The following is a 12,933-nucleotide window of genomic DNA, read 5'->3' on the forward strand; positions in this document are numbered from 1 at the left end:
TGGCAACTGTGCTTCAGTGGCTGCATCCAAAAAAATGCATATTTTCTGCATTTATATGGCATAATTTTTCTGGCCTCTGTGCTTCAGTGGCTGCAACCAAAAAAATGCATATTTTCTGCATTTATATGGCATAATTTTTCTGGCCTCTGTGCTTCAGTGGCTGCAACCAAAAAAATTTATATTTTCAGCATTTATATGGCATAATTTTTCTGGCAACTGTGCTTCAGTGGCTGCGACCAAAAAAATGACTATTTTCAGCATTTATATGGCATATTTTTTCTGGCCTCTGTGCTTCAGTGGCTGCGGCCAAAAAAACTGGGCAAACAATGCCTACAAGGTCAACGACGTTGACCTTGTAGGCATTGTTTGCCCAGTTTTTTTGGCCGCAGCCACTGAAGCACAGAGGCCAGAAAAAATATGCCATATAAATGCTGAAAATAGTCATTTTTTGCCATACGTTGACTCAACGTATATGGCAAAAAATGACTATTTTCAGCATTTATATGGCATATTTTTTCTGGCAACTGTGCTTCAGTGGCTGCGACCAAAAAAATGCATATTTTCTGCATTTATATGGCATAATTTTTCTGGCCTCTGTGCTTCAGTGGCTGCAACCAAAAAAATTTATATTTTCAGCATTTATATGGCATAATTTTTCTGTCAACTGTGCTTCAGTGGCTGCGACCAAAAAAATGCATGTTTTCTGCATTTATATGGCATAATTTTTCTGGCCTCTGTGCTTCAGTGGCTGCAACCAAAAAAGTTTATATTTTCAGCATTTATATGGCATAATTTTTCTGTCAACTGTGCTTCAGTGGCTGCGACCAAAAAAATGCATATTTTCTGCATTTATATGGCGTAATTTTTCTGGCCTCTGTGCTTCAGTGGCTGCAACCAAAAAAATTTATATTTTCAGCATTTATATGGCATAATTTTTCTGGCAACTGTGCTTCAGTGGCTGCGTCCAAAAAAACTGGGCAAACAATGTCTACAAGGTCAACGTATGGCGAAAAATGACTATTTTCAGCATTTATATGGCATATTTTTTCTGGCAACTGTGCTTCAGTGGCTGCGTCCAAAAAAACTGGGCAAACAATGCCTACAAGGTCAACGTATGGCAGTTGTTTAAAGAGAACAGTAGATTACTAGCCAGCAAAGCTACCTAAGCTAAAATGTCCCTCAAATCCCTGCAGACTTCTGTCCCTCCAATACAGAGCAGTATCAAGCAGATTACTAGCCAGCAAACTTACTATCATCTGTCCCTGAAATCACTAACAGCTCTCCCCCTACACTATCTCTTCCAAGCACACACAGGCAGATTTTTCAGATACATTTTTGCCCTTGATCCCCCTCTGGCATGCCACTGTCCAGGTCGTTGCACCCTTTAAACAACTTTAAAATCATTTTTCTGGCCAGAAATGTCTTTTCTAGATGTTAAAGTTCGCCTTCCCATTGAAGTCTATGGGGTTCGCGAACCGTTCGCGAACCGCTCGCGTTTTTGCGCAAGTTCGCGAATATGTTCGCGAACTTTTTTTCCGACGTTCGCTACATCCCTATGGAATGTATGAAGAAGCTGACCCTAGCAGCAAGGTACATGTCTGTCATACTTTTCTCTCAGTCGTGACATTGAAATCTCACAGGGCAGAGCCCCACACAAGTGCCAACGGCCATGTTCTTTGTATCTGCAATGTGATTGGCTGCCGGGCTCAAGGGAAAGGAAGTTGGCGGCCATCTTGGTGATGGAGAGTGACAAATCATTTGGGCAGTTGGAGGACAGTTGAAAAAGGAGAAAAGCCCTCAGGAAAATAATAAACAATAGTGTAGAGAGGCAGCCAGACTGAGTAAGTAGAACATGTAAGGATATACAGCAGTATAATAGATCTGTCACTATCTATTGAAATGTGTCACGTGGTGGGATATGTTCAGCCATCAGAGACAAATATATAGGACTTTGTCTGGATCTTTCACCTGAATATATATATATATATATAGGCCCCAATTACAGTCTGTAGTGTGAATCTTGTGTTAGAAGCCAGGGCCTCACAGACTAGATGCACCTTATTACTTCCCACACACCTCATGGTGTATTTTTAAGCATTAAAGCTTAATGGTGTCACCAGGGACGTGGCTAGTTCAACTGGTCCATCTCTGCTTTATGGCAGCTGAGATTCTAGCTATCTGTATAACAGAGCATTCTGTCCCAGTGGCTGCACAGATCCTATCTGATCCCCATTGTAAGCAGCAGTCCTGCCCTGCTTTATGGCAGCTGAGATTCTAGCTATCTGTATAACAGAACATTCTGTCCCAGTGGCTGCACAGATCCTATCTGATCCCCATTGTAAGCAGCAGTCCTGTCCTGCTTTATGGCAGCTGAGATTCTAGCTATCTGTATAACAGAGCATTCTGTCCCAGTGGCTGCACAGATCCTATCTGATCCCCATTGTAAGCAGCAGTCCTGTCCTGCTTTATGGCAGCTGAGATTCTAGCTATCTGTATAACAGAGCATTCTGTCCCAGTGCTTGCACAGATCCTATCTGATTCCCATTGTAAGCAGCAGTCCTGTCCTGCTTTATGGCAGCTGAGATTATAGCTATCTGTATAACAGAACATTCTGTCCCAGTGCTTGCACAGATCCTATCTGATTCCCATTGTAAGCAGCAGTCCTGTCCTGCTTTATGGCAGCTGAGATTCTAGCTATCTGTATAACAGAGCATTCTGTCCCAGTGCTTGCACAGATCCTATCTGATTCCCATTGTAAGCAGCAGTCCTGTCCTGCTTTATGGCAGCTGAGATTCTAGCTATCTGTATAACAGAGCATTCTGTCCCAGTGACTGCACATATCCTATCTGATCCCCATTGTAAGCAGCAGTCCTGCCCTGCTTTATGGCAGCTGAGATTCTAGCTATCTGTATAACAGAGCATTCTGTCCCAGTGGCTGCACAGATCCTATCTGATCCCCATTGTAAGCAGCAGTCCTGTCCTGCTTTATGGCAGCTGAGATTCTAGCTATCTGTATAACAGAACATTCTGTTCCAATTGCTGCACAGATCCTATTTGATCCCCATTGTAAACAGTCAGTGCTGAATGGGTTAAACAAGGCCTTCTTATGCTACCTAGCCACTTTAAAGACAGAAATGGGAAATCACAAATCCACATTCTGCCTGGCCAATTAATAATTAAGTCAGAGGCACAGTGCAAGGCTGCACAGAAATCAGTGTAGTCTGCAGCATGCATCTACATTACTTTAGATGGCGGGGGGTGTTTCTCCAACTAAAAGGGGTGCAGCATACACTCACTGCACCCCTTTCAGTGTGGGAGCCCATGCATTGCACTGGAGGGGGAGAGAATGAAGGGTCATGTGATGTGCAGAACAGGAAGAAGACAGGGGAGCGAAACTGCAGGTAAAACTTTGTTGCATGTCAGTGGTGGGTGTTTGTGTAGCTATAATATATACTCTATATGTAGGGATTAAACGGTTGTCACCTCAACCATAAAAAAACATTTACAAAACCGTGTGGCTAATTAGCATATCATTTAGATGCATGCTGCAGACTGTGCTGCCTTACAATGTGTCGTAAAGGGAAATGTTGGAAAAAAATTAAACCTAATGGGGGACTGCAGAGATTTCCATTATTCCATGCTGTGCACCTATAGCACTCCTTCTATTAAAGGGACACTATTGACTTTATGTTTCCTGCATTAGTGGGTTTAGCACAGGGCAATACATATGCTGCCATTTTTCTATGGTATCTCTCTATATGGGCTATGAGCAAGTTTAGGGGCTGTTCCTGCTGAATTGTCCCGTTTGCAGACTTAATGCTGCCATAGTTTTATATATGCTGCTTTCACTTACTGAGCTTAGGGACCCACTCACAATATACAGTACACATAGAATAGAAATGTCACAATATAAGGCTGATTAGTAATTAATACACATAATTACTACATGGCAGCACAGGAACCAGTGCAATTAGCATCAGAATTTAATAATCAGCAAACCTGTAGCATCAGCTTATATTACAGCCAGGGAAGTGACGAGCCCTAAGCTTAGCTTCTCAACAGCCAATCAGAGCCCACTGAGCATGTGAGTGTCACAGACACTTTCCAAGATGGTGACCCCCTGTGACAAGTTTGAAGTCCTGGATCATTGCTGCTATTGACAAGCTCAAACTTTAGCCTCATATCAGTAAGCTCACTGTATAAAACATGGCATTTTAGCAATATTGATTTTTAGGGTTTAGTTCTCCTTTAAGATGCAGTGACCCCAGTGAGCAGAAACAGATTCATGCTGAGGCTAAATATTTATTGTATTGCGCTAGGTCAACTTCCCCTTACTGTGTATATCATAATTGTGACTCTGTAGCGTCCTCTACAGGCGACATCTGAATTGCAGGCCTTGATACAATCCCACCACTATTCTATGTCTCTTTTTAACTCTCTCTCTCTGTGTGACTCCTGCCTTCATTTGTGCTTATCACATGCACGGAAGGGAAGTGACAGATCAGATGAAGATTCTGTGGTCTGTCGGTTTATGTGCTAATAGATTCAGGGGAGGGAGGGTCACAGAGCAGGAGTTTGCTGTGGGGTAAGTATATGGTCTCTGGATATTATACACTGCAGAAGGAAAGCCCCAGACTTCAGCAATAGGATCTGTATGTAGCATGTTAACCCTGTGTGTGTTGGTGCCCAGTCCCTGGGGGTTACATTGGGCATGAAACACATAAATACTGATCTCTAACGTGACTTCTGTACTCATATGTAGGGCCCTACAGACTCCAGACCAATAGACACCGACCCTACCCGGAAACATGGGGGAGGCAGACAATTCCCGTGTCCCACTCCTAGGAGCCATGCAGGATCAGTTTGTTCCACAACCACTGGCAAGTAAGTGACCGTGAACTGCTGCGCTCTTGTATAACTGCAAGATCCATGAGCATTCTGTGCAATATATCCTAATAATACACAAAAGCCATGAATATCTTGTAAATTATATCCTAATAATACACAAAAGCCATGAATATCTTGTAAATTCTATCCTTATAAACCAGGGGTGTCCAAACTTTTGGCTCGCCGGGCCACATTGGAAAAATAAAAATTGTCTGGGGCCACACGTGAAATACACAAACACGTTTGATTTGTAAAAGTAAAGGAAATACACAGAAAAGAACTACAATGCCAGTTGGATAACCAGATGGAACTATACACTGGAATATGGGACACCTGGATATTAAATAGACCTTATTATTATTACTAACTGGGCAATGGGCAGAGTCCCCCCTCATCCTATTTCCAAGCATTTCAAACTGGGCCGCATTCATATGCATCCTGGGCCGCATGTGGCCCTCGGGCCGCAGTTTGGACACCCCTGTTATAAACGGTGAGTTCTGATGTCATCAGTTATAAACGGTGAGTTCTGATGTCATTTCTGTCACATGACTCACTGAAACTTGTGTATTATAATAAATAAAGTACCCCCAGTTGTAAAATATGAGGATATTAGAAGTTACCTCGGAGTTCCATGACCTGTATAAAAACACTCGGCCTTCGGCCTCGTACTTTTATATGGTCATGAAACTCCTCGGTGACTTATAATATCCTTATATTTTACAAAAGGGGGTACTTTATTCACTATATAAATGCCACTTGTATCACATCACTAGAACAGCCATCTGTACTTGAAACATCTGTAGGGGATGTAATAATTATTTTGATATTGTTCGGTCAACAACTAATAAATATACATGGACTTCCCTGGAGAAATAGGTTTCAGATGTTTCATTAAAACGTACTCCTGCTGTGTGTCTGCTGGACTCTCTCATTGTATATCTCACTCCATATCTGTCTCCCTGTGTGTCTGCTGGACTCTGTCACTGTATATCTCACTCCATATCTGTCTCCTCGTGTGTCTGCTGGACTCTGTCACTGTATATCTCACTCCATGTCTGTCTCCCTGTGTGTCTGCTGGACTCTCTCACTGTATATCTCACTCCATGTCTGTCTCCCTGTGTGTCTGCTGGACTCTCTCACTGTATATCTCACTCCATATCTGTCTCCTCGTGTGTCTGCTGTGCTCTCTCACTGTATATCTCACTCCATGTCTGTCTCCCTGTGTGTCTGCTGGACTCTCTCACTGTATATCTCACTCCATGTCTGTCTCCCTGTGTGTCTGCTGGACTCTCTCACTGTATATCTCACTCCATATCTGTCTCCTCGTGTGTCTGCTGGACTCTCTCACTGTATATCTCACTCCATGTCTGTCTCCCTGTGTGTCTGCTGGACTCTCTCACTGTATATCTCACTCCATATCTGTCTCCTCGTGTGTCTGCTGTGCTCTCTCACTGTATATCTCACTCCATGTCTGTCTCCCTGTGTGCCTGCTGGACTCTCTCACTGTATATCTCACTCCATGTCTGTCTCCCTGTGTGTCTGCTGGACTCTCTCACTGTATATCTCACTCCATGTCTGTCTCCCTGTGTGTCTGCTGGACTCTCTCACTGTATATCTCACTCCATATCTGTCTCCCTGTGTGTCTGCTGTGCTCTCTCACTGTATATCTCACTCCATGTCTGTCTCCCTGTGTGCCTGCTGGACTCTCTCACTGTATATCTCACTCCATGTCTGTCTCCCTGTGTGTCTGCTGGACTCTCTCACTGTATATCTCACTCCATGTCTGTCTCCCTGTGTGTCTGCTGGACTCTCTCACTGTATATCTCACTCCATGTCTGTCTCCCTGTGTGTCTGCTGGACTCTCTCACTGTATATCTCACTCCATGTCTGTCTCCCTGTGTGGCTGCTGGACTTTCTCACTGTATTTCTCACTCCATGTCTGTCTCCCTGTGTGTCTGCTGGACTCTCTCACTGTATATCTCACTCCATATCTGTCTCCCTGTGTGGCTGCTGGACTTTCTCACTGTATTTCTCACTCCATGTCTGTCTCCCTGTGTGTCTGCTGGACTCTCTCACTGTATATCTCACTCCATGTCTGTCTCCCTGTGTGTCTGCTGGACTCTCTCACTGTATATCTCACTCCATGTCTGTCTCCCTGTGTGGCTGCTGGACTTTCTCACTGTATTTCTCACTCCATATCTGTCTCCTCGTGTGTCTGCTGGACTCTCTCACTGTATATCTCACTCCATGTCTGTCTCCCTGTGTGTCTGCTGGACTCTCTCACTGTATATCTCACTCCATGTCTGTCTCCCTGTGTGTCTGCTGGACTCTCTCACTGTATATCTCACTCCATGTCTGTCTCCCTGTGTGGCTGCTGGACTTTCTCACTGTATTTCTCACTCCATATCTGTCTCCTCGTGTGTCTGCTGGACTCTCTCACTGTATATCTCACTCCATGTCTGTCTCCCTGTGTGTCTGCTGGACTCTCTCACTGTATATCTCACTCCATATCTGTCTCCCTGTGTGTCTGCTGGACTCTCTCACTGTATATCTCACTCCATGTCTGTCTCCCTGTGTGGCTGCTGGACTTTCTCACTGTATTTCTCACTCCATGTCTGTCTCCCTGTGTGTCTGCTGGACTCTCTCATTGTATATCTCACTCCATGTCTGTCTCCCTGTGTGTCTGCTGGACTCTCTCACTGTATATCTCACTCCATATCTGTCTCCTCGTGTGTCTGCTGGACTCTCTCACTGTATATCTCACTCCATGTCTGTCTCCCTGTGTGTCTGCTGGACTCTCTCACTGTATATCTCACTCCATGTCTGTCTCCCTGTGTGTCTGCTGGACTCTCTCACTGTATATCTCACTCCATATCTGTCTCCCTGTGTGTCTGCTGGACTCTCTCACTGTATATCTCACTCCATGTCTGTCTCCCTGTGTGTCTGCTGGACTCTCTCACTGTATATCTCACTCCATGTCTGTCTCCCTGTGTGGCTGCTGGACTCTCTCACTGTATATCTCACTCCATGTCTGTCTCCCTGTGTGGCTGCTGGACTCTCTCACTGTATATCTCACTCCATGTCTGTCTCCCTGTGTGTCTGCTGGACTCTCTCACTGTATATCTCACTCCATGTCTGTCTCCCTGTGTGTCTGCTGGACTCTCTCACTGTATATCTCACTCCATGTCTGTCTCCCTGTGTGTCTGCTGGACTCTCTCACTGTATATCTCACTCCATGTCTGTCTCCCTGTGTGTCTGCTGGACTCTCTCACTGTATATCTCACTCCATGTCTGTCTCCCTGTGTGTCTGCTGGACTCTCTCACTGTATATCTCACTCCATATCTGCTTTTTTCGGTGACTGTACCATTGGGTTCCCTTAGAGGTGGATATTGGGCTATCTGAGGTGAGATTTGGGGTAAATGCTCCTGTATTAAAGTTGAGTGTCTGTTATAATAAGATTTTCATATATCTATAAGAATGTTATGTTGAAGGGAAGAAGGCTTACTAAATTTCTATATTTGACCACAAATTAAGATTTCAAGCGATAATGTCTGGGCAGGAGCAGCGCTTCTTGTCACCAAACAAGCCATCAGTTTGGAACAGCGGGAAGTGGCTTGAAGTCTCGCGGTGCACAGAAGTTATCTCACTCCCGGCACAATGAATTATTATGATTCTAGCTGGAGAAGAACAGATGGAATCACTATTTTTCATTTAAACAACATTCCTTTGGGTTTGAAAAGTAAAATAGAGTAAGAGGGGCTACAATGACCATGTAAGTGGAAATGGGATATAGTAGGAAGAGTCAGGGTCAGCTTCACTGAAAGGGCTTTTAAAAAAAAATGATGAAAGGTAGATGAGGAGGAGGAGTCTTAGGGAGTGTAGAATGAGTCTTAAACCTTGGGTGCTGCCCTGGTTAATAAAGAGGGTGACAGTATAGAACCCTACCTTAACATGTCATCCAACCCCGGACTCACCTTGTTCCATTGTGAAGAGATGGATTCTGGGACTTGAAGTCTTTCTGCTTTCTATAGTGGGAGGTGCGCAGATTCTCTGGGAAGCATTCAAGTCCCAGAATCCACCACTTCACAAGTTGGGAAGTGGTTCCTACAATCCCGAGCAGACGATCAAGGTTTCCTCTCAATCTAAGGAACATGTACGTCTGTGTAAAAATAAAACTATATAACAACAAGCGGTGGATCACCTTTCCGTTAACTTTTAAGTATGTTATAGAGTGGCTAATTCTAAGCAAATTTAAAACCACAAATAATAAAAAATGAAAACCAATTGCAAATTGTCTCCGAATATTACTCTCTACATCGTACTAAAAGTTAATTTAAAGGTGAGTGAGAATGTGAGCAGGGATAAGACTCGGGAGAATGAAGCCGGAAGAATGGAAGTGTGTAGGAATGAGTTTTGTAAAAAGAACTTAACTTGGTAAGCGAATGTAGTTAGGATTGCGGAAATGTACTGAATTAAATAATTTAACAGAGAGCTTTGTTAAGGGAATACCGTATGGGATCTGTTATCTGGAAACCTGTTATCCAGATCCAGGAAGGGCGTCTCCCATAGTCTCCATTTTAAACAAATAATTCTAATTTTTAAAAGTGTTTTCCTTTTTCTCTGTAATAATAAAACAGTACCTTCTACTTAATCCCAACGAATGAATCCTTATTGGAACCAAAACAACCCTATTCGTTTTATTTTATGTTTAAATGATTTTTTTTAGTAGATTTAAAGTACGGAGATCCTAAAGGTGGCCATACACGGGTCGATAAAAGCTGCCGACAGACTGTGTCGGCAGCTTATTGGCCCGTGTATGGGGGCCCCCGACGGGCTTCCCCGATCAAGATCTGGCCGAAAGTTGGCCAGATCTCGATCGGATGGGACAGAAAATCCCGTCGGATCGCGGCCGCATCTGTTCGTTGATGCGGTCCCGCGATCCGACCGCCCGTTTGCCGAATGCTAGGATCCGATCGTTGGGCCCTAGGGCCCACGATCGGATCTGCCCAATATTGCCCACCTCAAGGTGGGCATATCGGAGGGAGATCCGCTCGTTTGGCGACATCGCCAAACGAGCGGATCTATCCATGTATGGCCACCTTAATTATGGAAAGACCCTTATCCGGAAAACCCCAGATCCCGAGCATTCTGGATAACAGGTCCCATACCTGTACGATCAACAGTTACAACTAGAAAAGCCAGGGAACATACCAATTCCTCCCCAATAATCAGTCAAATCCAAAGAGAAATTAGGTAAGAAACGTTCAGCTATAGTTAGAAGAGAGGTGACAGTTAGTGGAGCAAATGTTTGCCTGTGTAAAACACCAATGCGGCTGTACTTAACCATTTACTGATGTCTCTTTCCCCACAGTTGGTGGGAAGGTGATCCTTACAGCCATTCATATCGCCAATATTGCCATTGGTAAGTCTTCCTACACTATTTCTTCTTCTTCTTCTTCTTCTTCTTTCCTACAAAAAGGAATGATGCATTTACACAATGTGTTACCTGTGAACCATACTAGGATCCAGGATTCGGTTCGGTACATAGCCATGATTCAGCCATTTTCAGCGGGATTCGGCCGAATCCTTGTACCTGGTCGAGCCAAATCCGAATCCTTAAAGCAGAAATCAACCTGTCCTGAAAAAAACGTGTACCCCCCACCCCAGATAGACCCCTCCCTCCCCGCAGGCTAACTACCCCCCGGGGGAGATGCCCCATACTCCATACTTACCCCTCGCCGCAGATTCTTCCAGCGGAGTCCATCTTCTGCGTCCTCTGTAAGCTGACTGGGAGATCGGTATTTCTGCGCATGCGCAGTTGGAGCAATTTGCCAGTTTGTGCGCGGAATTACACGCAAATTGCCGATATCGCAGTCTGCTTACCAAGGACGCAGAAGATGGACGCATGGAACTTCGCTGGAAGAATCTGGGCGAGCGGTAAGTATGGAGTATGGGGCATCTCCCCGGGGGGGGGTAGTAAGCCTGGGGGGAGGAGGGAGAGGGGTCTACCTGGGGTGGGGGGTACAGCTTTTTTCAGGACAGGTTGAATTCTCCTTTAAAGTCATGTGACTTTTCCTCACAAAACAAGGCAGTAAAAAAATGTTTAGCTCTCTTTTTCCCTCCCCCTTACTGATTTATTATGCAAATTAGTGTTCTGTATTCAGACAAATCTTTCATGAAGGATTTGGAGGTTCAGCCGAATTCAAAATTATTGTATTCAGTGCACCCCTAAACCATACCCTACTGTTATCTGTTATTCCTTGCTGAGCTTCTTCTCCATTGCTCCTAGAATCCTGCCCACAGCCCTCCTTTCTGTTGCCTTATTGATGCCCCTCTGTCTCTCTTCCTACAGGTGCTGTTTATATAAACGACTGCCCCGGGCAGTATCTCATCCCTTATTATCTCATTATTACGGGCGCAGTCTCCCTACTGCTTCTCTTTCTCACGTGCCTCCCCTGCGGAGATGGAAGGGAGCCCCCTAGGACTAGTTGGGCTGTCCTGTGTTCTCAGGGAGTCTTAATGCTGTTCCTCTTCTGTTTTTTCATTGCTGGTAAGTAAAATTGTACAGAAAGGGCACAGGGAGTCACTATGGTTGCCACCTTTTCTGGAATTAATAGGGAATAAAGATAAATATATAGGAAGGTCAGTGATCCCAATGTTATTAATAGGGAATAAAGATAAATATATAGGAAGGTCAGTGATCCCAATGTTATTAATAGGGAATAAAGATAAATATATAGGAAGGCCAGTGATCCCAATGTTATTAATAGGGAATAAAGATAAATATATAGGAAGGTCAGTGATCCAAATGTTATTAATAGGGAATAAAGATAAATATATAGGAAGGTCAGTGATCCCAATGTTATTAATAGGGAATAAAGATAAATATATAGGAAGGTCAGTGATCCCAATGTTATTAATAGGGAATAAAGATAAATATATAGGAAGGCCGGTATTTTTTTCCACAAAAGGTGGCAACCCTATGGGCCCCACACAACCACTGGCTGGTACTACGGTTGCCACCTGTCCGGTTTTGACTCGAACAGCCTGTTTTTTTTTGAAGGGCTGTTCGGGTCAAAACTGGCGGCCAGGTTTTCCAAATTAGGAAAACCAGGCAGGATTTTGTGAGATTGACGAGCGAACGCCCAATCGGCGATTGCCACATCATAGCCCCACCCCCGCCAGCACAGTCCTGCCCCCACCACATCACAGCACCGCCCTGCTACAACACGACCCCACCCTCCGCTGCATCATGGCCCCGCCTCCCCTGGAGTTTGTCGGGGGTGAAACCTGTATTTGACCGAAGCAGCAGGTAAATCACCAGCTAGGCCAGACACGGGTATTACAAATATACTGACAATGTAATTCTGGTAAAACTATAAATTCTTACCCTTTCCACTGGCAGATTCGTCTCCTAGTCTTTTCTCCGCCCATTTCCCCACCCACTTTCCAGCCACTTCCACCCACCACCACTCTGATATACTTAACCCCTGCCCTCAAATGACATTATGGCCTGCCCCCCAACCCAAAGGCCAGTATTGGGGTGAAAACAAGATGGCAACCTTAGCTGGTACTACTATATCCCAGATGGGAACCCAGGGAGTGACAGAGCAAGGGAATGTTGCTACTCATAAGAAGGAATTAGATTAGAGTGCAGCTAATGGTTTAATGTGCAATTAATACCATTATTCTGTTCCTCAGGCAATGTGTGGGTATATTCTCTGTATCCAGATTCCACCAAACAATGTAACCGCATCCTGTACCTGTACGCCTTCTGGATCATCACACTGGTGTACATCTTTATCGGTGTCGCGGTTATCCTTTATATGTGCGTCCTGGGATGTCTCGCAGTAGCCGCGGCTTATTTTGCTGCCAGAGCCCAGGTAGATGCGTAACAAGATCAGACTCCACTCACTCACCAAACTGTAATGAATATAGGAAATACTCAGCAGCCATAAAGCAGGACTGTGAATGTTGCAGCAGGACAAATAATAAAAATGAATTGAGTCTATTGGTGGAATCAGATTTATTAAACATGCACTGAA

General features: G+C 44.4%; 1 protein-coding gene across 3 annotated transcripts; it reads left to right on the forward strand.

Moving 5' to 3' along the window:
• The first annotated feature begins 1,697 nt into the window (after positions 1–1,697).
• On the forward strand, positions 1,698–12,899 carry LOC108711746 (transmembrane protein 272). Of its 3 annotated transcripts, none has more exons than XM_041587338.1 (5): positions 1,698–1,841; positions 4,763–4,884; positions 10,260–10,310; positions 11,241–11,438; positions 12,590–12,899. In XM_041587338.1, exons 2-5 carry the CDS (start codon positions 4,809–4,811, stop codon positions 12,781–12,783), a joined length of 519 nt encoding a protein of 172 aa, XP_041443272.1. In that variant the 5' UTR covers positions 1,698–1,841; positions 4,763–4,808; the 3' UTR covers positions 12,784–12,899. The 3 variants fall into 3 exon arrangements, with proteins under 3 accessions (XP_041443272.1, XP_018109242.1, XP_018109243.1); XM_018253753.2 differs by lacking the exon at positions 1,698–1,841 and adding an exon at positions 3,280–3,401; XM_018253754.2 differs by lacking the exon at positions 1,698–1,841 and adding an exon at positions 4,488–4,585.
• Positions 12,900–12,933: the final 34 nt, after the last annotated feature.

The sequence above is a fragment of the Xenopus laevis genome, chromosome 3L (assembly GCF_017654675.1).
Source record: "Xenopus laevis strain J_2021 chromosome 3L, Xenopus_laevis_v10.1, whole genome shotgun sequence".
NCBI lineage: Eukaryota > Metazoa > Chordata > Amphibia > Anura > Pipidae > Xenopus > Xenopus laevis.

What these genes read in the sequence shown, in the direction of transcription:
- LOC108711746 (XM_041587338.1), top strand. Translation starts at nt 4,809, where the DNA reads ATGGGGGAGGCAGACAATTCCCGTGTCCCACTCCTAGGAGCCATGCAG. An exon ending in TATCGCCAATATTGCCATTG is followed by an intron (nt 10,311 to 11,240) that starts GTAAGTCTTCCT and finishes CTCTTCCTACAG; the next exon opens with GTGCTGTTTATATAAACGAC. An exon ending in CTTCTGTTTTTTCATTGCTG is followed by an intron (nt 11,439 to 12,589) that starts GTAAGTAAAATT and finishes TCTGTTCCTCAG; the next exon opens with GCAATGTGTGGGTATATTCT.